Source organism: Aquila chrysaetos, chromosome 3 (genome assembly GCF_900496995.4).
Source record: "Aquila chrysaetos chrysaetos chromosome 3, bAquChr1.4, whole genome shotgun sequence".
NCBI classification, from domain to species: Eukaryota; Metazoa; Chordata; class Aves; order Accipitriformes; family Accipitridae; genus Aquila; species Aquila chrysaetos.
This window is the reverse complement of record NC_044006.1, coordinates 78,654,683-78,676,711: the sequence shown is the minus strand read 5'-3', so window position 1 is coordinate 78,676,711 and position 22,029 is coordinate 78,654,683. Positions and strand designations below refer to the sequence as shown.

The 22,029-nt window shown below is 64.2% G+C and overlaps 3 protein-coding genes across 4 annotated transcripts; 1 reads left to right on the top strand and 2 right to left on the bottom strand.

The window, feature by feature from the left end:
* Positions 1-1,134: 1,134 nt before the first annotated feature.
* LOC115338974 lies at positions 1,135-8,203 on the bottom strand. Its single transcript, XM_030008155.2, has 4 exons — positions 8,078-8,203; positions 5,613-6,011; positions 4,021-4,224; positions 1,135-3,429 (listed from the first exon to the last, which is right to left on the bottom strand). The coding sequence occupies exons 2-4, from the start codon at positions 5,998-6,000 to the stop codon at positions 2,402-2,404; spliced, it is 1,620 nt and encodes a 539-aa protein (XP_029864015.1). The 5' UTR covers positions 6,001-6,011; positions 8,078-8,203; the 3' UTR covers positions 1,135-2,401.
* Positions 8,204-9,980: 1,777 nt separating this feature from the next.
* On the bottom strand, positions 9,981-13,290 carry LOC115338966 (tigger transposable element-derived protein 3). Of its 2 annotated transcripts, XM_030008132.1 has the most exons (4): positions 13,184-13,290; positions 12,895-13,001; positions 12,483-12,617; positions 9,981-12,367 (listed from the first exon to the last, which is right to left on the bottom strand). In XM_030008132.1, exons 2-4 carry the CDS (start codon positions 12,926-12,928, stop codon positions 10,506-10,508), a joined length of 2,031 nt encoding a protein of 676 aa, XP_029863992.1. In that variant the 5' UTR covers positions 12,929-13,001; positions 13,184-13,290; the 3' UTR covers positions 9,981-10,505. The 2 variants fall into 2 exon arrangements, with proteins under 2 accessions (XP_029863992.1, XP_029863994.1); XM_030008134.2 differs by lacking the exon at positions 13,184-13,290 and having other exon boundaries at positions 9,981-12,617; positions 12,794-12,895.
* Positions 13,291-13,542: 252 nt separating this feature from the next.
* LOC115338977 (zinc finger protein 282-like) lies at positions 13,543-21,767 on the top strand. The gene is made up of 6 exons (XM_030008158.2): positions 13,543-13,710; positions 13,964-14,362; positions 15,032-15,158; positions 16,890-17,003; positions 17,247-17,357; positions 19,581-21,767. The coding sequence occupies exons 1-6, from the start codon at positions 13,687-13,689 to the stop codon at positions 20,495-20,497; spliced, it is 1,692 nt and encodes a 563-aa protein (XP_029864018.1). The 5' UTR covers positions 13,543-13,686; the 3' UTR covers positions 20,498-21,767.
* The last annotated feature ends 262 nt before the right edge of the window (positions 21,768-22,029 follow it).

Here is a 22,029-nt window from a genome sequence, read left to right as displayed (position 1 = left end):
CTCCCTGGGGCAGTGCGGGTCCTGGGTCTCCCCTGACCCACAGGGACCCCCCTCCTTGTCAAATCCTTTCTAGCATCTCTGATTCCCAACTTTTTGCATTTTTTTCCTGCCTTTCCCTGACACTCGTGGGCCGCAGGCTGTGGCCAAGCCCTCCCCGGGGCACGGACCCAGCGCCCACTTCCCTGCACCCGCACACCCCTCTGCAAATCATTTTGCTATCTCATCAAACATAACCGGACAGCAATGCCCCGCTCGCATCGGCCGCAGCAGCAGGCAGTGCTCCTGCATGTCCCGCCTTCATTTTAACCAGCTGAACCCCTCCGGCTCCTGCCCACTGCCACCAAACTCATCCCTGGTCCCTCCTACTCTTGATTTAAGTCTATAAACTACTTACATGGAGTTTTAACCACAACCGTGGACACCCATGCCCTCTTCCCCAGGCACCCAAGCTGGGTGTCACTGTCCCCCCCCCGAGGGAGACAGTCACCTTGGTGGGGGGGAGGCCCTGGCCGGAGCCGGTGACCCACCAAGTGCCACGGCTCGTGACGCTTTGCCCCGTGCCTGCTGCTCTCACGGCTGGCCCCGGCGGTGCTGCCCCACTGCCCCCTCCCCGGGTGGCTGCACCGTCCTGCCTGGGTGGCAAAGGAGCTGCCACCGAGCAGGGACATGGCTGTGGGTCCCCCGCATGCTGTACTTGCGAGGGTGGGGGGGGGGGGGGGGCAATCAGCCCAGGGTGGGCTTTTTACCTGTGCTGTAGCCCTGAGGAGGAGGAGGCAGCGTGCGTGGGGCTGGAGCTCCCTGGGGACCCTGCACGATGCCTGGGGGGGGGGGGTACCCAGAGCTGTACCCACTGTCACCCCCACCCCAGAGCCACGCAGGCAGCTGAGGCTGCCGGTTCCGAGCCCGGACAGTACAGCCAAAGGCTGCAAGTCCTTTTCCACCCCTAGCCTTGATGCCGGGGTGCTGGGCTCCCCCCGAAGGAGCAGGGGTGAAGCTCAGTTGCCACCAAGCCTGGGGTCGTTTGCCCCACGGCCCCATATCACAGCACAGCAGGCTGCATCATGGAGGGGGGGGGGCTGCCTGCATGCTCCCCCTGACCGGCTCAGGGCAGCCCAGGAGCGGAGCAGGCCAGCGCGGCGGCAGCGTGCCGGCAGCACCGGGGATTTGAGCAGGGAGGAACTACGGGCAGGCGGCGAATTAGCAGCATGACACAGCAGTCGAGCAGCGTTGGCTACAAGCGAGGAGGGAGAGGGGTGGCGGAGGAAGGTCGGGGACTTCCCTGAGGCTTACGTGGGGAGCCAGGAGGGGAAAGGACCCACGACCGGTGCTATGGGGAGGCAGGGTAGAGGAGCCGGGTCTCCCCACGGGCAGCAGTGGCTCACACGGCCCCAGCGCCGGGGGATCAGGCAGCTGCCTGCCTGCAGGGTTGACCGGGGAGGAGGATGGAGGGAAGCACATGGCCTCCCCTCCCCGGCCCTGCAAGGGGCTGCCTTCGCAAGGGCAGGATTAATCCTCAGGTATCCGACGCGGGCGGCTCGCCACCCCTGCCAAGCGCCACGGTGGGCATCACCGCCGGCCTGGCACGGCACCGCCGGCACCCGGCACAGCTCCTGGCCGAGAAGGGAACACGACTTCGGCGGGCGGCGCGGGAGGGCTCGTGGGGGGCAGCAGGTCCCGCTCGCCCGCGACCCTCCTCACCGCGCCGCTCCAGCACCGAGTTCACACACAGAGACGGCCTTTCTGTTTTTTGGGGATTTTTTTTTTTAACAGAAGTTTATGGTTATATGCAAATTAGGTCATTAAATGATTTGCATAAAATGTTCGCACATCAGCGACTAAGTGTTCCTAACTTCCCACCCCCCCCCCCCCCCCCCCCCCCGAAGGTAGTAATCCTACTCGACTAGCGCTGTCACACGGCCCCGCTGACACACGCGCACGCACACGCTTCCCCGCCGCGTGTCCCGCTCGCTCACACGCGCCCGGCCGGCCACGCTCGCGGGCCCTGCCCCGGGCTGCCCGCGCAGGCAGAGGCACGGCCGCGGGCGCAGGCAGGCCTCCCGGCCGCTCGCACGCCCTTACACACGCGTGTGTTATCACCGCCTCCCTCCCCGGGCGGGCGTGCGCGGCGCCGGCCGCCCGCGTCCCCTCGTAGCCTTCCCCGTGCTTGCGGGGGCCCGGGCGTGCCGGCGGGGCAGGCGCCGACCGCGGCACGCTGGCGCACGCCTCCCGTGACCCAGGCAGCTCCCACGCACACCCACGCACACCGTTCCCCCCACGCGCACACCCCTCTGTCCGTGGCCGGGCACCCACGGCGTAGCCGGAGGCCCGCGCGCGCGCGCGGGCACCGGGAGGGCCGCAGGCACACACCATGTCCTTCGCGGGACAGCGTCCCCGCCTGTCCCTAGCTGTTGGTGAGGAAGAGCCGTCTGTGTCTGGAGGCAGAGCCGCGCGGCCGGCCCCGACGCCGGCCCCGGCCCCGGTTCCCGAAGGGGCTTCGGCTGGGCACGGCGGTCTCTCCCCAGCTGGCGCTCCCGGCCTGCGGCTCGGGGAAGCTGGGCTCGGCTTTGGGCTGCTCGAGGAGCGGGCTGGGGTCCGGCCGGGGCTCGGCCGGCGGCGCCTGGCTCTGCCGGGCGCTGGCCCTCTCCTGACGCAGGTAGCGCAGCTCGTCGCGGATGTCCGTCAGGACGCCCAGCAAGCGAAACTGGAGCTCGCGGTCGCGGGCCCTCTCCTCGCGCTGGGTGGCCCGCTCCTCCTGCCACATGGCCAGCTCCTGGTGGTACAGCTGGTCCCACTGCTCCTCCAGGTCCAGCAGGTGATGGATGTTAGTCCTCCAGCTCTCCCGGCGGTCTTCCCGCAGGCGGGAGCAGCCCAGGCCGCGCGGTGGGCCGGGGGCGGCGGGGGCGTCCCCCGGGGGGGAGGCGGAGGAGGGCAGCGACTCCTCGGTCAGGGCGCCGTGCAGCGGGGAGCGGGCCGGGGGTTCTTCCTCCACCGTCGGCTTCTCCCAGGTGGGCCCCATCAGTACCCTGGGCAAAGCGCCCATCTCCGGGCCCGGGCCCCCCGCGTGCTCCTCGGGGTGCGAGGAGTCGAGCCCACGGCCCAGGGGGGGCAGGTCGGACACCCCCTCGTGGCCCCAGTCCGAGTGAGCGTCCACGGGGTTGAGAGGGTCCTCGGGCAGAGAGGTGACGGAGCCCTGGGAGCTGCACCTGCGGATCAGCATGGCCTGGCGGGACAGTTTCATGTCTTCCTCCGCAGACATGGGGGCCTCGGGCCCGGACTGCATCCCCACGGCCCCGCCGTGGCCCCTCTCCACCTCCCGGCCTTCCCGTTCCTCCTCCTCCGACATGGAGGCGTAGGAGACGAGGGACTCGTTTCGCAGGGACGGGGAAATGGCTGACACGTCCGGAGTCCGCAGCTCCGGTCCCGACTCGGCTGGAAGAGAAGAGAAGCCCTCCGGTGAGCCCCAGCCACTCCCCCGGCCCCCTGTCCCTCCCCGACACACGGACATCCCCTTCATGGACATCCCCGAGGGACACAGCAGGCCAACGTGCCCCGTCTGTGCAGCCCTCGCCCCTGCCTGCCTCGCACGCCCCCCGTCCCCCTGCAGCGAGTTCCCCAGGTCCCCATGTGACGCAGGGACGGCCACGGCCTTTGCCTTCCCTTGGATTTGCCGCCTTCTCCTGCCACCGACCAACCCTCGGCGGTTACAAAACTGTGCTCCGGGTTCCCCGTTACGTATCCGCAGCCCTTTGGGACTCGCAGACCAGGAGACAATGGCACAGGCTGGGCAGGCAGAGGGAAGCGTCTCCAGTCGGGGCGTCCCCAGCGGTGCCACCCCCAGCGCTATGCCGAAGGCTGCATCCAGCCCCACCGGCAGCGCGATGCCGCGCCAGGACCGGGCTCTCGGTGCAAATCACCACCGCAACCTTTTACTGGCCGCCACGCTCCCAGTGATCTCCGTCCAGACCCCGCGTCCTCCCTCCACGGCCTAAAGCCCCGCAGCAGCCTGTCCCGCAGCCTTACCCGAACTGCTCTGTCCTTCCCCTCGGCTGTACTCGCAGATGACGGAGGGGTCGGGGCTCTGCACCGCCAGCCGGGGCACAGCGGAGCCCTCCACGTCCGGCAGGGATGAGGGCTGCCCGTTGGTGTCGATGTAGATGCTGGGGTGGCTGACACCGGGCTGCAGGTGCATGAAGGACTGCTTGGTCGCTCCGGGGAAGAACAGATCTGTGGGACAGAGAGAATCCAGCCTCAGCCGCTGCGATGACGGCACCGGCAGTTCACGTGCCCCCGCGGAAGGGCGGATGGGGCTGCCCAAGAGAAGAGTCCCATGGGAATCTGCAGGGGAGCGACGCTGCGTGGGGGACACGGTCGCACCGAGGCACAGACGCTCCTCCTGCAAGGCCAGCCCTCCCGATCGCTCACCCTCACCTCGTCCAGGACCATCCTGAATTCACCCAAACCCAGGGGGATTGGCATCCCCTAAATGTCCCGCAGGACTTCTTCCTTCAGCCCAGAGCTCTTCTGCTCTGCAGCGAGATGGGTGTCTGATTCAGAGACAGCCCGAGCCTGAACCGAGTGAAACGAGACCCACGCCACCCACCCGTCCCCAGTGAAACCTGGCGGGCCAAACTGAAATCAAAGAGCAGAGGAAGGAGCAGGAAGAGCTAACCCTGGTGCCCTCTGGGGACAAAAAGAAGCCGGACACATCCCCTTTGTGGAAATGAAAGGGCAGGGGGGTATTTGCCTCCTGACCAGTAATGAAGCCCAGCTGGGGTGCACCTGTGGGCCCAGCTCAGCACTACTGCAAGACGATGTCAGGTCTTTCACCAACATTTTGCCCCCGACCCCCGAGCATCTCTCGGGCGTTTGAGCTAAACAGGCGTTACCCAAGAGCGGGACCAGCAAGAGGGCTCTGCGTTCTGCGGTAGGCCGAGACACAGGTTTGCTGTGCAGGTGACAGAGGGGTCAAAGGCACAGCCCCATCGAGAAGGCACAGCCCACCCACGGACCCACCGGCTCCCCCCTGCCACGCAGGGCACCCGGGTGCGAGGATGGTGTGACTTTGCACTGAAGCAGCTGCTCCCGCTCCCTCTGACCTCAGCTAACCATGGGGGATGCTGACCCTGAAAGGAACCGGGGAAAAAAAATCGCATCCCGTCTTTCACCAGCTGCCTTTAGACAGTATCCAGCACGGCCAGGCACTGTATCAAATTAAAGGAAGGAAAAAAAAAACAAACAAAAAAGACCCGCTCCCACAAAGTTTGAGGTGTTCTTGTTAATCCCAGGTTATTTCCACAGTGGATTTTTAATTCCAGCGCACACAGTTTCCAAGCCTGCTGGTTTGCTACTCAGATACAACAGGACCGCAGCCCTGCCGGATGCTGTAATCCCAGCACAAACCGCGTACGAGAGCAAAACCCAAAAGTCTCCTTCCACAATTGACGCCGTGCCGGCTAGCACAGAACACAAACGCTCGGCAGACCCCGGAGCGCAGGGGGACCGTGCCTGGTGACGTTACCAGGCCGGACGTCAGTCGCAGAGTGCAGGTGGGGACGCAGCGCGGGACTCTGCTACTCCAACTCTCCTCTCCCCAGAGAACCACCACGACTGACCTGGGTCCAGGATGATTTCGGGCTCCGAGTCGTGGCTGGCCTGCAAGAAGGTGGAAGCCACCATCTTCTCCAGGGGCGTGAGGCGCGGCTTGTGGAGCGGCCCGCCGGCGCGGTTCATGGGCAGGTGCTTCTTGGAGGTGATCTTTTTCTTGACGTCCAGCCGCAGGTCGCGCCACTTGTGCTTGAGGTCGTCGATGGAGCGTTCGGTGTAGCCCAGGAAGTTGACGCGGCTTTGGATTTGGGTCCAGAGCTGCTTCCGCCGCACGGGGTGAGCCCGCAGGGCTTCAGACCCATACAGGGCGCTGAAATGCCGGACCACATTCCAGACCAGCGTCTCAGTCTCGTCATTGGAGAAGTTGGCCTTCCTCTTCCGGCCAGACGCTGGCATCGCCTGCGAGGCTGCGGCAGAGGTGGAAGGGGCACAATTGAACCTCGGTCCCCACTCCTCTCTGTCAGCTCCTGGGGGGAACATGGGGCTGCGGGAGCCCGAGGGAGCCGCGGAGGAGGGAGCCGAAGCAAGAGCCCCCGAGGCATCCATGGCAGGGGAGGCTTGGGCCGGGGAGGATCTAAAGAGCCGCTTCGGCACACCACGCGGCAGGGGGGCACCTCATCCCCTCGCCCCGGCTCGAGAGCACCTGGGAGGGGAGAAAAGGAAAGGGCAGCGGTGGGTCGCGGCAGTGCGGGGTGACGGCGAGGGCCCCCGGCCTTCTCCAACCAGAGGCACCCGGGGGCCCCCAGCCAGCTACCACGGGGGCCGCGGAGAGGGTCGTGGTCACGGTGCACGCGTTGGGACCGTGACAGAGGCCGCGGTGACGGCCACGGCACACGCCTCGGCCATGGCACGCGCTTCGGGGCCGTGGCGGGTGCCTCAGGGCCACACAGAGGGTGCCGAGGAGCACCTCGGGGCCGGGCTGAGGGCGACGGGGAGCGCCTCGCGGCCACAGCGAGGGCCTCACGGCCACGCTGACAGCGATGGGGAGCGCCTCTGGTTGCACGGTGAGTGCCTCCAGGACGTGGCCTCGGCAAGCACCCCAGGGCCACGGCCAGAGCCCCAGCAACAATTTCAGGGCCACAGCCATCGGCTCTGGGCTACGGTGAGCACCACAGCGAGGGTCTTGCCACGGTCAGCACCTCAGGTCCACGGCAAGGACCTCGGTGATGGCAAGCAGCTCGGCACCATGGCAAGGTCTACAGCCATGGTGAAAGCACCAGGGCCGCAGCACAAGGCCTCAGGTCCATGGTGAAGGCCTCGGCCATGCTGAGCACTTCAGGTTCCCAGCAAGGGCTTCAGGGCCATGGCACAGACCTTGGCCATAGGACAGGTCTAGGGGCCATGGCAAAGGCCTTGGCCATGGTGAGCATCTCAAGGCCACGGTGAAGACCTTGGCCAAGATGCAGGCCTTGGCAAGGGTCTTGGCCATGGTGAGAACCTCAAGACCCCGGTGAGTAACTCAGGTTCCTGGTGAGGACCTTGGGGTCATGGTGAAGACCTTGCCCGTGGCGAGCTCCTCAAGGCCGTGGCAAAGACATTATGGAAGGCCTTGGCCATGGTGAACACCTTGAGCTCCCATTGAGGGCCTCGGGGCCACAGCAAAGCCCATGGCCACGGCAAGCGCTTCAGGACCATGGCGAAGACCTTAGCGAAGGCCTTGGCCACGGCGAACGCCTCAAGTTCCCACCAAGGCTCTTGGCGCCGCGGCGAAGACCACGGCCACGGCGAGCACTTCGAGGCCACGGCGAACAGCTCAAGCTCTCACGAGGGCCGCGGGGCCGCCGCAAAGACCAAGGCCGCGGCGAGCGCTTCACGGCAACCCCTTGGCGAAGGCCTTGGCCACGGCGAACGCCTCGAGCTCCCGCTGAGCGCTTCCAAGAGCCTGGCAAAGACCGCGGCCAACGGCGCAGGTCTCGGGCCGGCGGCAAACCCCCCCCCCCCCCCCCCCCACCCCCGCCGGCCACGTCGAGCACTCCATCAAGGTTCTCGACCCACAGCCGCGTCCCAACTGCCTTGACCCCACCGAACCCCTCAGCCCCCCCCCCCCTCCCTCCTTGTCCCCCAGCGCCATGGGCAAAACCCTCAGCATCTCCGTGCCCCACCGACAACCCCTCAAGGTCTTGGCACCCCCCCCCCCCCCCCAAATCACCACCACCCCCCCCCACCCCATTCAGAGGCGGGGGTACCCCGGGGCAGGGGGGGAAGAGGGGGCGGGCGGGGGGGGGGGGGGGCAACCGGTTACCGGCTGCACCCTCGGGGCAGGGCCGGGGCCTTCGGCGGGCGGCTTTTGTTCGCGCTTCCGCCGGGCACCGGGGACAAAGGGGACGGGGCCGGTGCCTGCCCCCGGCCCCCCCCCCCCCTCCGGGGGGGGGGGGGGGGCCGGGGGCAGGCACCGGCCCCGTCCGCAGGCCTTTCCTTCCCGCCCCCCCCCCCCCTCCGCCAACACCCCCCGGGGCAGGGCGGCGGCGCCTACCTGTGCCGGGACGGGCGTGCGAAGGGGGGAAAGGGGAGGGGGGGGGGAAGAGGGGGAGAACGGCGACGGAGGGGCCGGGCTCGGAGAAGAAGGGGGGGAGGGGGAAAGGGGGGGAAGGGGGGGGGGGTGGGAAAAGGAAAAAGGAAACTCAGCTCCGGCGGCAGCGGCGGGTAATGGCTCCCGCCTCGGCGGAACTCGCCTTCATTTCCTCCGCCTACCGAGCGGCGCGGCGCGGCGCGGCGCGGCGAGCGGCGCGGGGGCCCTGCGCGCGCCCCGCCCTTGGGCGCCCCCTGGCGGAGCCGCCGCGGGAGCAACGGCGAGAAGAGACGCGCCGGGGGAGTTTACGCGGGGGGGGGGGGGGGGCGGGGGGGGTGCGCATCCCCGGTGGGATCTTCCCTGCGCGCCCCGTTCTGCGCGGTGCTGCGTGCCCCCTTGCTCCGTACCCCGATGCCCCCACGCTGTCTCCGCACCCCCGGGGGGAGCCCCGTGCACCCCCATGGTCGTGCAGCCCCCCCCCCCCCCCCCCCCCCCCCCCCGCCTCGCAGCCTGTGCCTGTACCGCGTTGCTGGTTGAACCTCCGTGATTGCACACCCCAGTGGGCGCTTGCCATCCGCTGCCCCTGCACCCCCGGGGGGGGCCTGTTGTGCTCCCGTGCACCCCGGTGGCCCCCCCCAATGCACGCCAAGGTTGCACCCTGCCCTGTGCAACTCAGGGAGCGCCCCTTGCATCTCCTGCCCTGTTCACTCTGGCAGGTATCCGGGTCCCCCCCGCACCCCTGGGGGGGGGGCCCTGGCAGCCCCTGCCCCCAGATGGACACGTCCCGGCGCACCCTGCCCGTGCCCCCCTAAGGGACTCAGTGCCTCATGCACCTCCGTGGGTGCCCCTCGCACCCTCCGCCCCGGGCACCCCGTGCCCTCCACCCCGTGCATCCCCACAGGCAACCCCCCGGGCAAGCTTACCGAGCACCCCAACAGGTCCCCGGGTGCACCCTGTCCCATGCGATGGGTGCCCCTTGCACCCCCGGCCCCCTTCACCCCAACAGGTACCTGGGTGCCCCTCGCACACACCGCTCGCCGCGTCCCAGTGGGTACCCTGTCCCGAGCACCCTGATGGGCCCCCCACCCTGGACACCCCAATGAGCACCTCTTGTGTGTCCGGCCCAGGTGTGACCCAACAGGCACCTCCCGCCCAAACCCCCTCTGCCCCCCCCCCCAGGCACCGCCACTCACCCTTCCCCTGGGTCCTGGCTGGGGTCCCCTCCCTGGGGGTGGCTATGAGGGCTGGGTGCAGAGCACCCCTGGGTGCCACGGTGCTGCGGGGACGTGCCTGTCCCCGCTGCGGGCCACAGCCCACCCTGGTGGCCTTCAGCTGCCTCTGGTTCTCTGTGTACCTGTGGGGTGTCATCCCCGTGCCCCGTCCCACCTCGGGGACCCCGGTGCAGCAGCCGTCACCGTGCCGGGGACAGGGTGCACAGTGGGTGCCCATTAGGGCACACGGTCCAGTGTACATGGGGGAGCTGTGCAGGGTACCCCCAGGGTGCACATGGGTGCCATCCGCACCGCGTGGGACACCAGGGCTGGCACAGCCGGCGTGCAGCCCAGGGCTCTTAATTAACAGCCACGACAGGGTCGTCAGCCAGGTCCCTGCTGCCCGTGGGTGCTGCCCGTGGCCCTGGCACTCGCGTGGGAACGGCGTGCGTTGGGGTGCTGCGGGGGCCCAGGAGCGGCCACGGTGTCACCGGGCCAGGGGGTCTGCGTCCCCAGGCCAGGGCGAGGGAGGGGAGGGGGAGGTTTGGGGTGGCCCCACTGCTCCCAGCAGCCCCAGGGGAGCGCAGGGGCTCTGCCCGGCTCATGGTGGGCTTGGATGTGACGTTAAAATATTACAACCGCCAGCAATGCTGCACTTTGCTGAATTCTTCCTTTTTAATGCCTGTTACAAACCTCCGGTGTCACCACGTGGCGACAGCAACCAGTGGCACCCGGTTCCCCCAAACCCCTGTGGGAAGGAGCCACTGCCCCCGGCATGGGGACACCCCAGCACCACCCCACATCCCCCACCCCCCCAGCAAACACAACTACCACACTCAGGGCAAATCCTCTCCAGGGGCAGCTCCATGGCTGCAGAAGCCACCCCCTGGGAGAAGGTTTTGGCAGCAGGTTCACGTCCCCGGTGCTGCCACCGCCGGCCCCCGGCACTGCCCCGATAGGTGACATCCAGAGTGAGGTGGCTCCGCAGCCCCCGTGCACGGTGCTCCCTGCCAGACATCCCTTTTGCCCCTGAGCCACGTGAACCCACAGCAAACCACACAGCACAACTCAGCTGGCACTGCCGCAGGAGACGGTGGCCAGGCCAGTCCGGTGACGGCCCCGATGAGCGCCGGTCCCCATCATGGGCACAACTGGGTCCAGGCATGTGCTGGCTACTCCGCTCACTGCTTGGGAGGGGTGTCCCTGATGAGGGCTCGCCCGGTGCCGGCTGACACCATGTGCACTGCATCCTCCAGCTCGTAGAAGGCCTGGAAGAGGTCCGGCGAGGTGGCCCGGCACTCCAGGTACCGCCGCAGCGTGGCCAGGCTCCCCCAGACCTCTCGCTCCGAGGGGCAGGGCTGCACCGCCGCCAGCTCTCCCCCGTCCTTGCCCTCCGCCGTCCCCTTGTCCCCATCCGCCTCCGCCGACTCCCCGTCGCGCTCCAGCTCCTCGTCCGTCATCGTGCGGCGCTCCGGCTGCTCCTGGCTGAGTGGGCCGGGCGCCGGGGCGAGGGCCGGGGCCTCGGTGCCAGCATCGGGGCTGAAGCCGGTGGCACGGAAGCAGCTAGCGATGAGCCCCGGGTGCACGTCGCCCCAGGCTTGCGCCAGCATGTGCAGGGCATCCAGGAGGGTCGGCTGCCCCGTGCCACGCTCCGCCAGCAGCCACCTCAGCAACCGGCGCCGGTAGTGGCCCTTGAGGTCGCTGGTGATGCCGCGGTCCAGGGGCTGGGCCAGGGCGGCAGCCGGCGGGACGAAGACCATCCTGACGTTGGAAAGCTGGAGGTAGGGGTGCGCCTCGTGCTTGGTGAGGAGGAGGAGGATGCTCTTGCCCTGCCGCCACATCCCCTCGTTGAACTCCCGCAGCCACTCGGCAAAGAGGGGGGCGGTCATGCCAGCCAGGCTGCCGGCGCGGTAACTCCAGGGCATCTGCCCCAGGTTGACGCCCCGCAGGCAGGGGGGCCGGGGAATCTCCCCCACCACCCGCAGCGGGGCCTTCTCCGAGCCGTCGGCGTTGGCGCAGAGCAGGAGCGTCAGCCGGTCGCCGGCGCTCTCGCCCTTGCCGGGGGAGCTGGCTGGGAGGAGGACCCCCATCTCCCCGCAGGCGTAGATCTCGGAGAGCGCATAGCTGCGGAGGAGGCTGGGCAGCACCGCGCCAGCCCAGTGGTCGGCCGTGGGCTGCTCCGCATCCCCTTTCTCCACCGGCGGCTTCTTGAAGGCGAGGTTGTGGCGTGCCTCGAAACGAGCCAGCCAGCTGCCGCCGGGCTCCGGGTCGGGGCGGCCCAGCGCCTCGGCGAGGTGTTTGGCCTTGAGCTGGAGGAGCGGGCTGCTGACGGGCAGGTCGGTGGCACGGGCGCCCTCCACCCAGCGCAGCAGGGCGGCCTCGAGGGCCACGTCCTTCCCCTCCCGCTTGCGTTTGCGTTCGGGGTCGCCATTGCGGTGCCACTCGCTCAGGATCCGCTCCTTGTTCTTGATGATGCGGCAGATCTGGGGCTGCGACACCCCGAAGCGCTTGGCCAGCTCGCTCTGAGACACCTTGGGGCCCTCCAGCATCTCCAGCACACGCACCTTCTCCGTCAGCGACAGCTCCTTCCGCTCTTTCCGGGGTGTTGCCGTTCCCCCCTCTGCCGTCCCCAGGGAGCGGCCGGTGCAGGGGGCTGGGCGGCAGGGGCTGCCTGCAGCCCCCAGCCCCGCCGGCTCGGCAAAGCCTCTCCCGCAGCGGTTGCAGGCGTAGGCACGCTCCCCGCCGTGCGCCAGCCGGTGCCGCACCAGGTCCGGCTTTTGCCCGAAGCCTCGGCCGCACTTGGGGCACTCGAGCGGCGGCTCCCCCGGCTGGCAGCGGTGACTCTCAAAGGCAGGAGGTAGGACGATGAACCCCCTGTTACCGGCACCGGGATTCGGCTCCGGCTCGAGGACGCTGCAGTAGCTGCAGCCCTGTTCCCGCAGCAGGACGGGGAAGTCGCTGGGGCCGGCACGGCGGGATGGTGGGGAGCCGGGCGGCGGGGATACCCCCTCCTCGTCCTTCATCTCCTTCCCCAGCCAGTCCCCTGCGGAGACAGGAACGTGCTGGGGAGAGAACCCCCTTACTGGGAATCCCATGGGAACAAACCCTCCGGTTCGGCAGGATTCGGCCCATCACCCAGTCCCCCGTGTCACCCTCACCCTGGGAGGGTCCGGCGGGCATCGTGCGCGGCCGGTGGCTCCGGTGCTCCCTGTAGCACCCCGCCGCCGCCTCCTCCTCCTCCTCCTCCCCTCGCTCCACCTCGGCCAGGATGTCGGGTTTGGTGACGGCGTAACCTGTCACGGAGACAAGAGGGACAACCGGCGATGCCGCCGGTGATGCCGCCGCACAGCACCGCGGTGGCGGGTCACAACAGGCCTGCCTTGGCGTTCCCCTGCCGTGACAGGGACAGACGGCCGGCGTGGTCCTGCGGTGACCCCGGGCCCCGTGGCCGCCTGCTCCCGCCACCCACCCGGGGCCGACGTCGACGCCGACGTGCCGCCGGCCTCGCTCGCGGCCAGGCCGTGACCGGCAGCGCCAGGGCTGGTGCCGGGCAGGACCGGCGTGCCTCACCCAGGGTGTTGGGGTGCTCACGGTCCTCCTTCATGGCACCGGCACCCTCCCGGTCCTCGGGGAGACGTGGCGGCTGCTCCCGGTGCTGCTCACCGGCGAGGCCTCACCTGCGGGAGGGACGGGCGGTGGTCGAACCATGCGCCGCCCCGGGATGACGGCGCACGCCCCGGCGGAGACCCCGCGGAGCGGGCAGGGAGAACCGGGCGTCGGCGGTGCCGGTGGGGCCGCCAGTGGAAGGAGGGTGGCCGGGGCCGCCGAAACCCGGTGGGCCGCGGTACCGGTGCCGTACCTGAGCCGGGCCCTGTCCCCCTCCCGTCCGGTCGGGCCCGGTCGGGCCCGGTACAACCGCGACCCCGGCCGCGGCCCCGGCCCCGCCGCCGCCCCGCGCGGTCCCGCTCACCGGCGGGAGCGCGCGTACCGGCCCTGCCCTCCCCGCCCCGCCCTCCCTCTCCGTTCTACCCATCGATTGGTCCGCCGCTAGCGGGCGCCGCCCGGATTGGCCGCGCCACTGCCCAATCAGCGCGGGGGCCGGAGCCGCGGCCGGTGAATGCTGCGGCGCCGTCCTTTCCCTTTCCCCCTGATGCTGCGCGGTCCGCCCGCCGCTAGGGGGCGCTGCGGCGCGCAAACCCCCTCCCTCCCCTCCCCGCCGCCGTTCCCAGAGTGCACCGCGCTCTCGGCATGGCCGCTCTGCCCCGCCGCTGCTGAGGAGGCGCCGGGCCCGCTCCGCCGCCGCCCGCTCCGCTCCGCCGCCGCCACCGCCCGCCGCCACCGCCCACCGCGCCCCGCAGGGCCATGGCCGACTGGGCCCCTGCTCAGGTAAGCGCTGCCGACGCCCCCTCTCCCCCCCCCCCCCCGCCGGCCGACGCCCCCCCCCCCCCCCGCCCCAGGCCTGGCCCCGTCTCCCGTCCCCCGGCGGCGGCCGGGCCCGAGGGTTCTCGGCACCGGTGCGGGCCCGTCCCGTCCCGTCCCCCTCCGCTGGGTCCGGTTTAGCCCGTGGCTGCCCGGACGTCGGCCGGGGTACCGCCTCGCTCGGGCGGCGGAGCCCACGGCCTTGTCTGTGCCCCCGCAGGACCTGGAGTGGGACATGGAGTCCCAGGAGCTGGCCCTGGAGCAGCCCCTGCCCGCCCCCGAGCAAGGCCCCGCCGGGGAGGCCGAGCTGCCGGCCGCCGAGATCTCCCTGACACTTGTCACCGAGATCCAGGCCGTGGATAGGAAGGTGGACGCGCAGGCCGCCCAGCTGATGAACCTGGAGGGGAGGATGAGGATGGCGGAAACCAAGCTGATCGGTTGCGAGAAGACGGCGGTGGAGTTCGGGAACCAGCTGGAGAGCAAGTGGACCGCGCTGGGCACCCTCATCCAGGAGTACGGGCAGCTGCAGAAGCGGCTGGAGAACATGGAGAATCTGCTGAAGAACAGGAATTTCTGGATCCTGCGGCTGCCCCCGGGGGCGAAGGGGGAGGTCCCCAAGGTAACGGTCTTCTGCTCCGTCTTCGAAACAGGGTTGTTCCGCACGTACTCTGTTCTCACAGCCCCGTTTCGGGGCAGCTGGGGTGCTGAGCGGGACACGGCTTCCCTGCAACAGTGTCTTTCCTTTCGCTCTTGGTGAGAAGCACTAACACAGGTCCCTTTGTGTTAATTACGCACCACTCATTATATATGTCTGATCCTCACCGAAACGCATCGGCTGGTCTGTGCAGGGTCACACGCTCCTTAGCGTGGCTGGAGCCGTGTTTGAGTCATGCAGAATTGTGTGGCTCAGCCCCACGCGCCTGGCGGGTTCGGTAACATCCCCAGTGTCTGTTCAGAGGCAACTGGCGGCAGAACCACATCAAAAATGAAACGGGAAAAGAGTCTGTGTCGGGCACTGTGCACAGGACATCGCTCGCAGCGCGATGAGGCTGAGCAGCGGGCAAGGTGCAGGCAGGTGACGAGGGAAAACCCCATCGTGTTCCTTGTGGGCAGGGGTTAAGCTGCCTGAGCCAGGCACGGGGGTCGAGCGAGGCATGGGGGAAGGAGCGGGTGTTGCTGTGTGGGACTGTTCTGTGCGGTGCTTGAGGAGTTTGAATGAGAAAATGTCCCTGGGCATTTTCTTCAGTGAGAGGCAAAATGTCTGAGCATATGATGCTTCTAATCGCAGGTCCCTGTGGCGTTCAACGATGCTTCATTTAACTTCTCTGAGGAGGAGTGGAAGAGCTTGAACGAGTGGCAGAAGGAGCTTTACAGGCATATCATGAAAGGCAACTACGAGGCCGTCATCTCGATGGGTAAAGACGAGCCGGGGTTTGCCCTCAGCCTTCTGATGCGCCAGGTTTTCTGGAAAGCACCGCTGTGCCTGGCAGGATCGGGGAGGGTGGATGGTGTGCTGGTCTGGGAACGCTTTATGCTGGCTTTCGACGGCAGTCCTGGCAGTTAGTTCAGTCCTCACCAGTTCAGTTTAGCGGTGGATGGACATCACGAGCATTGCTGTAGTGACCGCGTCTCCCTGACGGTCTCTGTGGCTGGTAGGAGCCAAGCAAGCACCTGGGTCGTGAGGAGGAGGGGAAGCGAGAGGACCCCCAAGCCAAGTAAAGATGGGGAAGAGGGGAGTTTTTGTCACGCAAAGGTCCACAGATCCACTGCGCTGGGTGCGTCAGCCCGCTCGCCGCTTAGGGCAGCAGAGGGGTGCCCTGCCTCTGAGGTTCCTTCCAGCCCTTTCTGTGGGTGATCAGTCCTTCAGCTGCAGAGCCTTTCGTAAGGGAGGAGAGCAAGGTTTGCAAGCTGCCTGCCTCGGTGCTCTGTCTGACCCCAGCCTCATCCCAGGGGAGGTTTCTTGCGCAGGCTATTGCGGTACCTGCTCCTGTAGTGCTGGGGTGGAGCTGGGGAGAAGCAGCAGGAAAAGGCAGGCTCTGCCTTCTGCTTTCCCCTCCAGCAGCTCAGGGCAGCGTGTTCAAGGCTAAACAAATGTGCTCTGCTCGCTCCTTCCAGTCCCGGCTGCGGGCATTCCCTCCAGGGGACGTGTTGCCTTCGCGAGCACCTACGTGTGTTCTGAGAAGTGACCTTGCCTTGGCTAGACGTCCGCGTGCGGTGGGTGGGAGCGCAAACGCAGTCCCTGGAAGACAGGCCTGTGCTGGGGCCGCTGGTGTGCAGGCTCACCTGCCAGCCAACTCCGGGTGATCCAGGCCTTTTGTCTTTTTTTTTTCCCCTTCCTTTATGTTTTTTGAACAGAGGTCTTCTGCAGTCCCTGTGTGCAAGGGATAAAGGTGAAGGACAAATACTGTCCCTGGTTCTCCTGTTTAAAAACAGTCCTGCGTCCTACTCTAGAGGCACAGGAAAGTTACAGTCCCACTGAAGGGGATCTGTGGATCTGAGCCTGGAGCTTAGAAAAATGTATCTGTGCTTCGTCTGAAGGTTTCCTTTGAGTAACGAGGTTTAGGGGTTTGGCCCTCATATAAGGCAAACGGATCCACCACAGCAGATTAATACCCAGAGACTCACACTTGTTTGGAAATGAAGTTTTCCGCTCTCCGTCCTAGGAGAGATTGTGATTGTCCCCTTTCCCCCACCAAAATCCGCAAGCAGCCTGTGACTCGGACGAGTAGGATGGAGCGGTCCTGGCTGGAGGGAACCGCATGGGGAGGGCACTTCCCCTGCTGCCGCTGGCTGACAGCTCTGGTGCTGTCCCCGAGCTGAAGTCCCCATTGTAATGGATCCGCGGACCTTAGCAGAGAGGAGAAGAAAGGAAGCCTGGAGGTAAGCACAGATGCATTTTCTTATTCTCCTCCTCACGCTGCAGGCTGGGAGGTGCTCCTCACCTGAGCAGAATGTGCTCCTGCAGTCCGCTCATGTTCCCAGGGCCCAGACAAGGTGAGCGGTGCAGATGTGTGAGAGCATCTTCTTAAGCCTCTCTTTCCATTACCCGTCATCCCCAGCAGCGAAGGAAGGTTGGTGGGCAAAGGTTTGAGAGTCTCTCTCCTGCAAGGGCAAAGGAAACTTTCTGATCCTCTTTTTACATGCAGATGCTGCCATTTCGAAGCCCGACCTCCTGTCACGGATTGAGCAAGGAGAGGATCCCAATGCGGAGGATCAGGATGACTCTGAGGGAGGAGAAACCCCTACAGACCCCAGCACCGGTAAGCCATAAGGTTCCCAGGACTCAGTGGGGAGGTGGAAAGCAGACACGTGGCTGCCACCGCCTGCCTGCACTCTTCCACTTGCCTCTGCTGTTGAGTTTTGCCAGCTCTGTCCTTGGGTACAGGAGTAACTTTGCTTTCCTAGTCAGCTCTCACCCGATGCGGCCATCTCTCCCGAAATCGTTTATAACACAGCTGGGAGGCGTGAGCATAAACTCCTGTCATTCTTTCTCTTGTGCACAGAGTTTTCCTTTCCTGGTCCCGATGACAGCTCGTGGAGTAAATACGAAGAGACTCTGGCTGAAAGCCACGAGGGCTCTGAAGAAGAGGAAAGCATGGAGGTCCCTAGTACATGTGAGTTAGAAGCGCAGAGCTTCGCCGAGCGCTGCGCAGAGGGGGAGATAGAGGCGGGCTCAGGCTCTTGGCACTTGCTGGGGATTGCCCGGGGTGAGATCCTGCCTTCACCGTGGTCTCTGCCAGGCTTGCCTCAAGGGTCAGCGTGGGAGCTGGACGGCAGCCGAGGCAGATCGATAGCACGCGTGCAGAAGAAGCTGCAGTACACGAGCAGCAGGCTGTAAAAGCAGCTGTGGGCTGGCAAGGGGGAGCAGATCACCTGTACGGTGTCACATCACTCGGCGAGGTAGCGTGTTTGGTCAGCCTTGAAGTGGAGATGAGCAGGAGCACGCGTAGTGCAGGGAAGCTTCGATGGTGTTGGCAACAAAGTTCTTAAAAGTCTTTTCCACGAATACGTAAAGTATTTTTCACAGCTTTCTCTGTCAGCCAAATGTGAGGCTTCTTGTGGCGCGGCAAAAGGCATGTCCTTGTCACCGCCCCATCGCTCCAGGTCCCTGCTCTGAAGCATGGGGACACATGAGCCGCTTTGGGAAGCATCCCTTGCTAGGATGTGTTTTTTCCTTCCCAGCCTCATTGTTGGAAGCAGCTCAACTGTTCTGGCTGATGCTTTTCCAGAATCTCAGCCTGATGCAAACAAAGCAGCCTGTTTTCAAGCCACACGTTTAGATGTCTGGCAAAGTGACAAGCAGGTGAAGAGCCCTGTGATAGGGAGTGCTGAGCAGTCTTCTCTGGGCACGCGAATGCTCGGCACGGCTTTACCTTCTCGCGCTCTGCAGAAACCTGTGGTTTTTTCAGCCTGCTTCTCCACATCCACAGATCCTCTGGGCTCTTTTCATCCTCCCTTTGCCAGGGTCCTTGGCGGTTGCTTTGAGTTACCGTTTTTACCATGGGAGATCCTTCGGCTCCAGGCCCTGGACACGCCCAGAAGGAAAAGAGGTTTTATTCCCCTTCCTTCAACTTTTTTTTGGCCTTTATCCTAAACCAATGTTTTCAAAGATCTGTTCTGCTTCACCTCCTGTTGAGGAACCCACTTTTTCCCTTTGTCTAGCTATATATAGAGATCTCATTATCGTACTCTCTGAGCTTTCCCAAGAAGTCTTTATCAATGATCTGGATGAGGGCATTGAGTGCATCCTCAGAAAGTTTGCAGATGACACCAAGCTGGGTGGGAGTGTTGATCTGCTGGAGTGTAGGAAGGCTCTACAGAGGGATCTGGACAGGCTGGATCGATGGGCCGAGGCCAATTGTGTGAGGTTCAAGGCCAAGTGCCGGGTCCTGCACTTGCGTCACAACAACCCCATGCAACGCGACAGGCTTGGGGAAGAGCAGCTGGAAAGCTGCCTGGCAGAAAAAGACCTGGGTGTGCTGGTTGACAGCCGGCTGAATATGAGCCAGCAGTGTGCCCAGGTGGCCAAGAAGGCTGATGGCATCCTGGCCTGTATCAGAAATAGTGTGGCCAGCAGGAGCAGGGAAGGGATTGTCCCCCTGTACTTGGCACTGGTGAGGGTGCACCTCGAGTCCTGTGTTCAGTTTTGGGCCCCTCACTACAGGAAAGACATTGAGGTGCTGGAGCCTGTCCAGAGAAGGGCAACGAAGCTGGTGAAGGGTCTAGAAAGCAAGTCTTATGAGGAGCAGCTGTGGGAACTGGGGTTGTTTAGTCTGGAGAAGAGGAGGCTGAGGGGAGACCTTATCGCGCTCTACAACTACCTGAAAGGAGGTTGTAGTGAGGTGGGGGTTGGTCTCTTCTCCCAAGTAACAAGCAGTGGGATAAGAGGAAACGGCCTCAAGTTGTGCCAGGGGAAGTTTAGATTGGATATTAGGAAAAATTTCTTCAATGAAAGGGCTGTCAAGCACTGGAACGGGCTGCCCAGGGAAGGGATTGAGTCGCCATCCCTGGGGGTATATTTAAATAGACGTGTAGGTGTGGCACTTAGGGACATGGTTTAGTGGTGGATCTGGCAGTGTTAGGTTAACGGTTGGACTCGATGATCTTAAGGGCCTTTTCCAACCTCAACGGTTCTATGGTTCCAAGTCAAAATACTTCAGCTTTGGTTGTATTCCAGTACTGCTTAGGTAGCTCCCAGAGGGGACTTGCAACCCTGTAGTGCCAGGTACTGTCTTGAGCGTACAAAAGAGACCAACTCTGCCCTGAGAGAATTGTGGTCTAAATACTGAGGCAGTTCTTATCTCAAAGAAATGACATGAATGTCTCTGCTCTGCCAGATGAACAGCAGTGTGATGAGGAAGGTTCCGAAAGCCTTGAGCTTCCTAGCTCATTGGCGGGGAAGTGGGAAGAGGTTTTCTCAAGCCCAGAGGAAGAGGTCAAGCCAAGCAGCAAGAGCCGGGGCGGATCGACCCCGCAGCAGAGAACCACAACGGGCAACGGGCTGAGGCGCTCCGCTCGCCGTGGGAGAGACTTGGCCAAGAAGGACGCTCCTGAGGACGCGGCTGCAGTAGAGGGGCCGTACATCTGCTGCGAGTGTGGGGAGAGCTTCCTGGACAAGCAGCTCTTTGCCACCCATCAGAAAGCGCACGCCAGCGAGGAAGCCTGCACTTCCCTGGAGCACGGAGAAAGCTTCAGGCAGAAATCCAAAACCCCTACGAAAGCCCAAGGGCCCTCCCGCTCCAAACCGTCCAAGCGCCCCGATGGGGAGAAGGGCTCTGGTTTCAAGTACGGCTTTGTCAGGCACCAGGTGAACAACATGGTGGAGAGACCGTACACCTGCTCCCAGTGCAAGGAGAGCTTCAGCCTGGAAGTGAGCCTTATCTTGCACCAGAAGCTCCATACGGGGAAGGGCGATGGGCCGCTGACGTGCACCTACTGCGGGAAGGACTTCAGAGACCTCTCCAAAGCCATCCGCCATCAGCGCATCCACACCGGGGAGAGGCCGTACCAGTGCACCGAGTGCGGGAAGAGCTTCATCCGGCGGGACCACCTGCTCAAGCACTGGCGGGTCCACACCGGGGAGACCCCCTACCAGTGTCCCGTCTGCGGGAAGCACTTCCGCTACAAAGAGTCTCTGAATTGTCACCAGAAAATCCACTCCCGCAACCCCCGGCCCATGGAGGATTCGCAGCACAATCTGGAGTCGGCAACTCAAACCGGCCATTTCTGCGTGAAAAAAGAAACTAAGCAGTAGCGCTGCGGTGGGAGGCCGGGGCAGAAGGGCTCGCAGTTACGATGACGGTCTAGCAGGTGGACGTGCAGCATGATGGGAGGTGAACTTGTATCGCAGCTAATCCATGTGGTCATGCTACAAAGCCCGCTTTGTTGAAGCATCAAAGGAATTCCTCTTAAAAACTCTGATCAGACGGCCTAGGCACCTCTTCGACCCCGCGGGGTTACGTGGGACTTCCATAGCGGCGTAGGCCTTGTACTAGTTGTCCCCTACGCAGGTTTGGATTTTGCCTGTAGAGAATAATCCCGAGCGATTCTCTGGGGTCCGTATTTAGCAGGTGTTTCCCCACCTATCTTTGTGCATATTCAGGAGTGACAAGCTTTCGCTTTCTTTTTTCCACTCGTTTCACCGCAAGGCTGGAAGCGCGAGGGAGGGAGGGAGGGAAGGAAGGTGCCATTCCCAGGCAACTGGCCGCCCGCTCCCATTGCGTTGCCGGACCTCGAACGGCAGCCCCGTGCTGCGAGGCCAGGGCTGGGATGAAGGGAAGAGAAGCGAGGCAGAGACGTGGTTAGGGGCACGACGCGGGATCTGTCAAAGGCAAAAAAGCAGAGAGGAGAGAGCGGCAAAGAGCAAGGTGAGAAAAAGTAGGTGCAGGAGGAAAGGACGAGCAGGAGAAGGGGCTGAGGACATTGGAGCAGGAGGAGTCAGGAAGGGCAGTGTGTGGAGGCGCGGTCGGGTAACTCACCCGAGGAGGACACGTCTCTGTTCTTTCGAAGGATGTTACTGGCACCAGTTGGGCTGTAGTTTCCCTCTGGCCCAAGGGAACGGAGCCGCTGGTCCATCACACAAACTCCTGTCAATGAAGGTGATTTTATTATTATTTTTTAACTGGGTTTGGTCTCACACTCAGGTAAGTCAGACGAGTGAAAGCAACTTCTCCTAACCCCTGTAAAGAGCTGTTTGGTTTTTAGTTAATCTAGAAGTAGTATATTATTATTATTATTATATTATTATTATTATTATTATTAATTATTATTATTATTATTATAATACTACAAGGAAACGTGTGGCACTATATTTCACAGTTGATCTAAAACACTTAAATGTATAACTGACCGGAGTTTTTCAGATGTCTGTGTAAATATTGGTTGACTTCTCGGAGCTAATTAGTGTTGTTCCTGAGGTGGCTATAAGTGGTGTCTCTTCCGCTATGTATCGTCAGCTGCTGGTTCGTGATCGTGTTTTGTAATAACTTTTGTAAAGTCTGTCAATACAGTGTTTCCATTCTGAAGCCCGTGTCGGGTGAGTGATGGCAGCCCCAGTCCCCTCGCCGGCCTCTGTGTTTCGTCCTTGCTCACCCCTCTCCTGCAGTGACGCCTGCAGCACCCTTGCCCGGCACCCAGCTGTTATTTATTAGCTTTTTCCAGGTAACTTGCACAACTGGAGAACCGCACAAGCCAAGCCGAGCGTCCGGGGAGTCAGGTCCGGCAAACAAGGCTGCTCAGCGCGGCTCTGGGGCTGCTGTGGTCGGTGTCTGGCATTTGGGGTTCGTG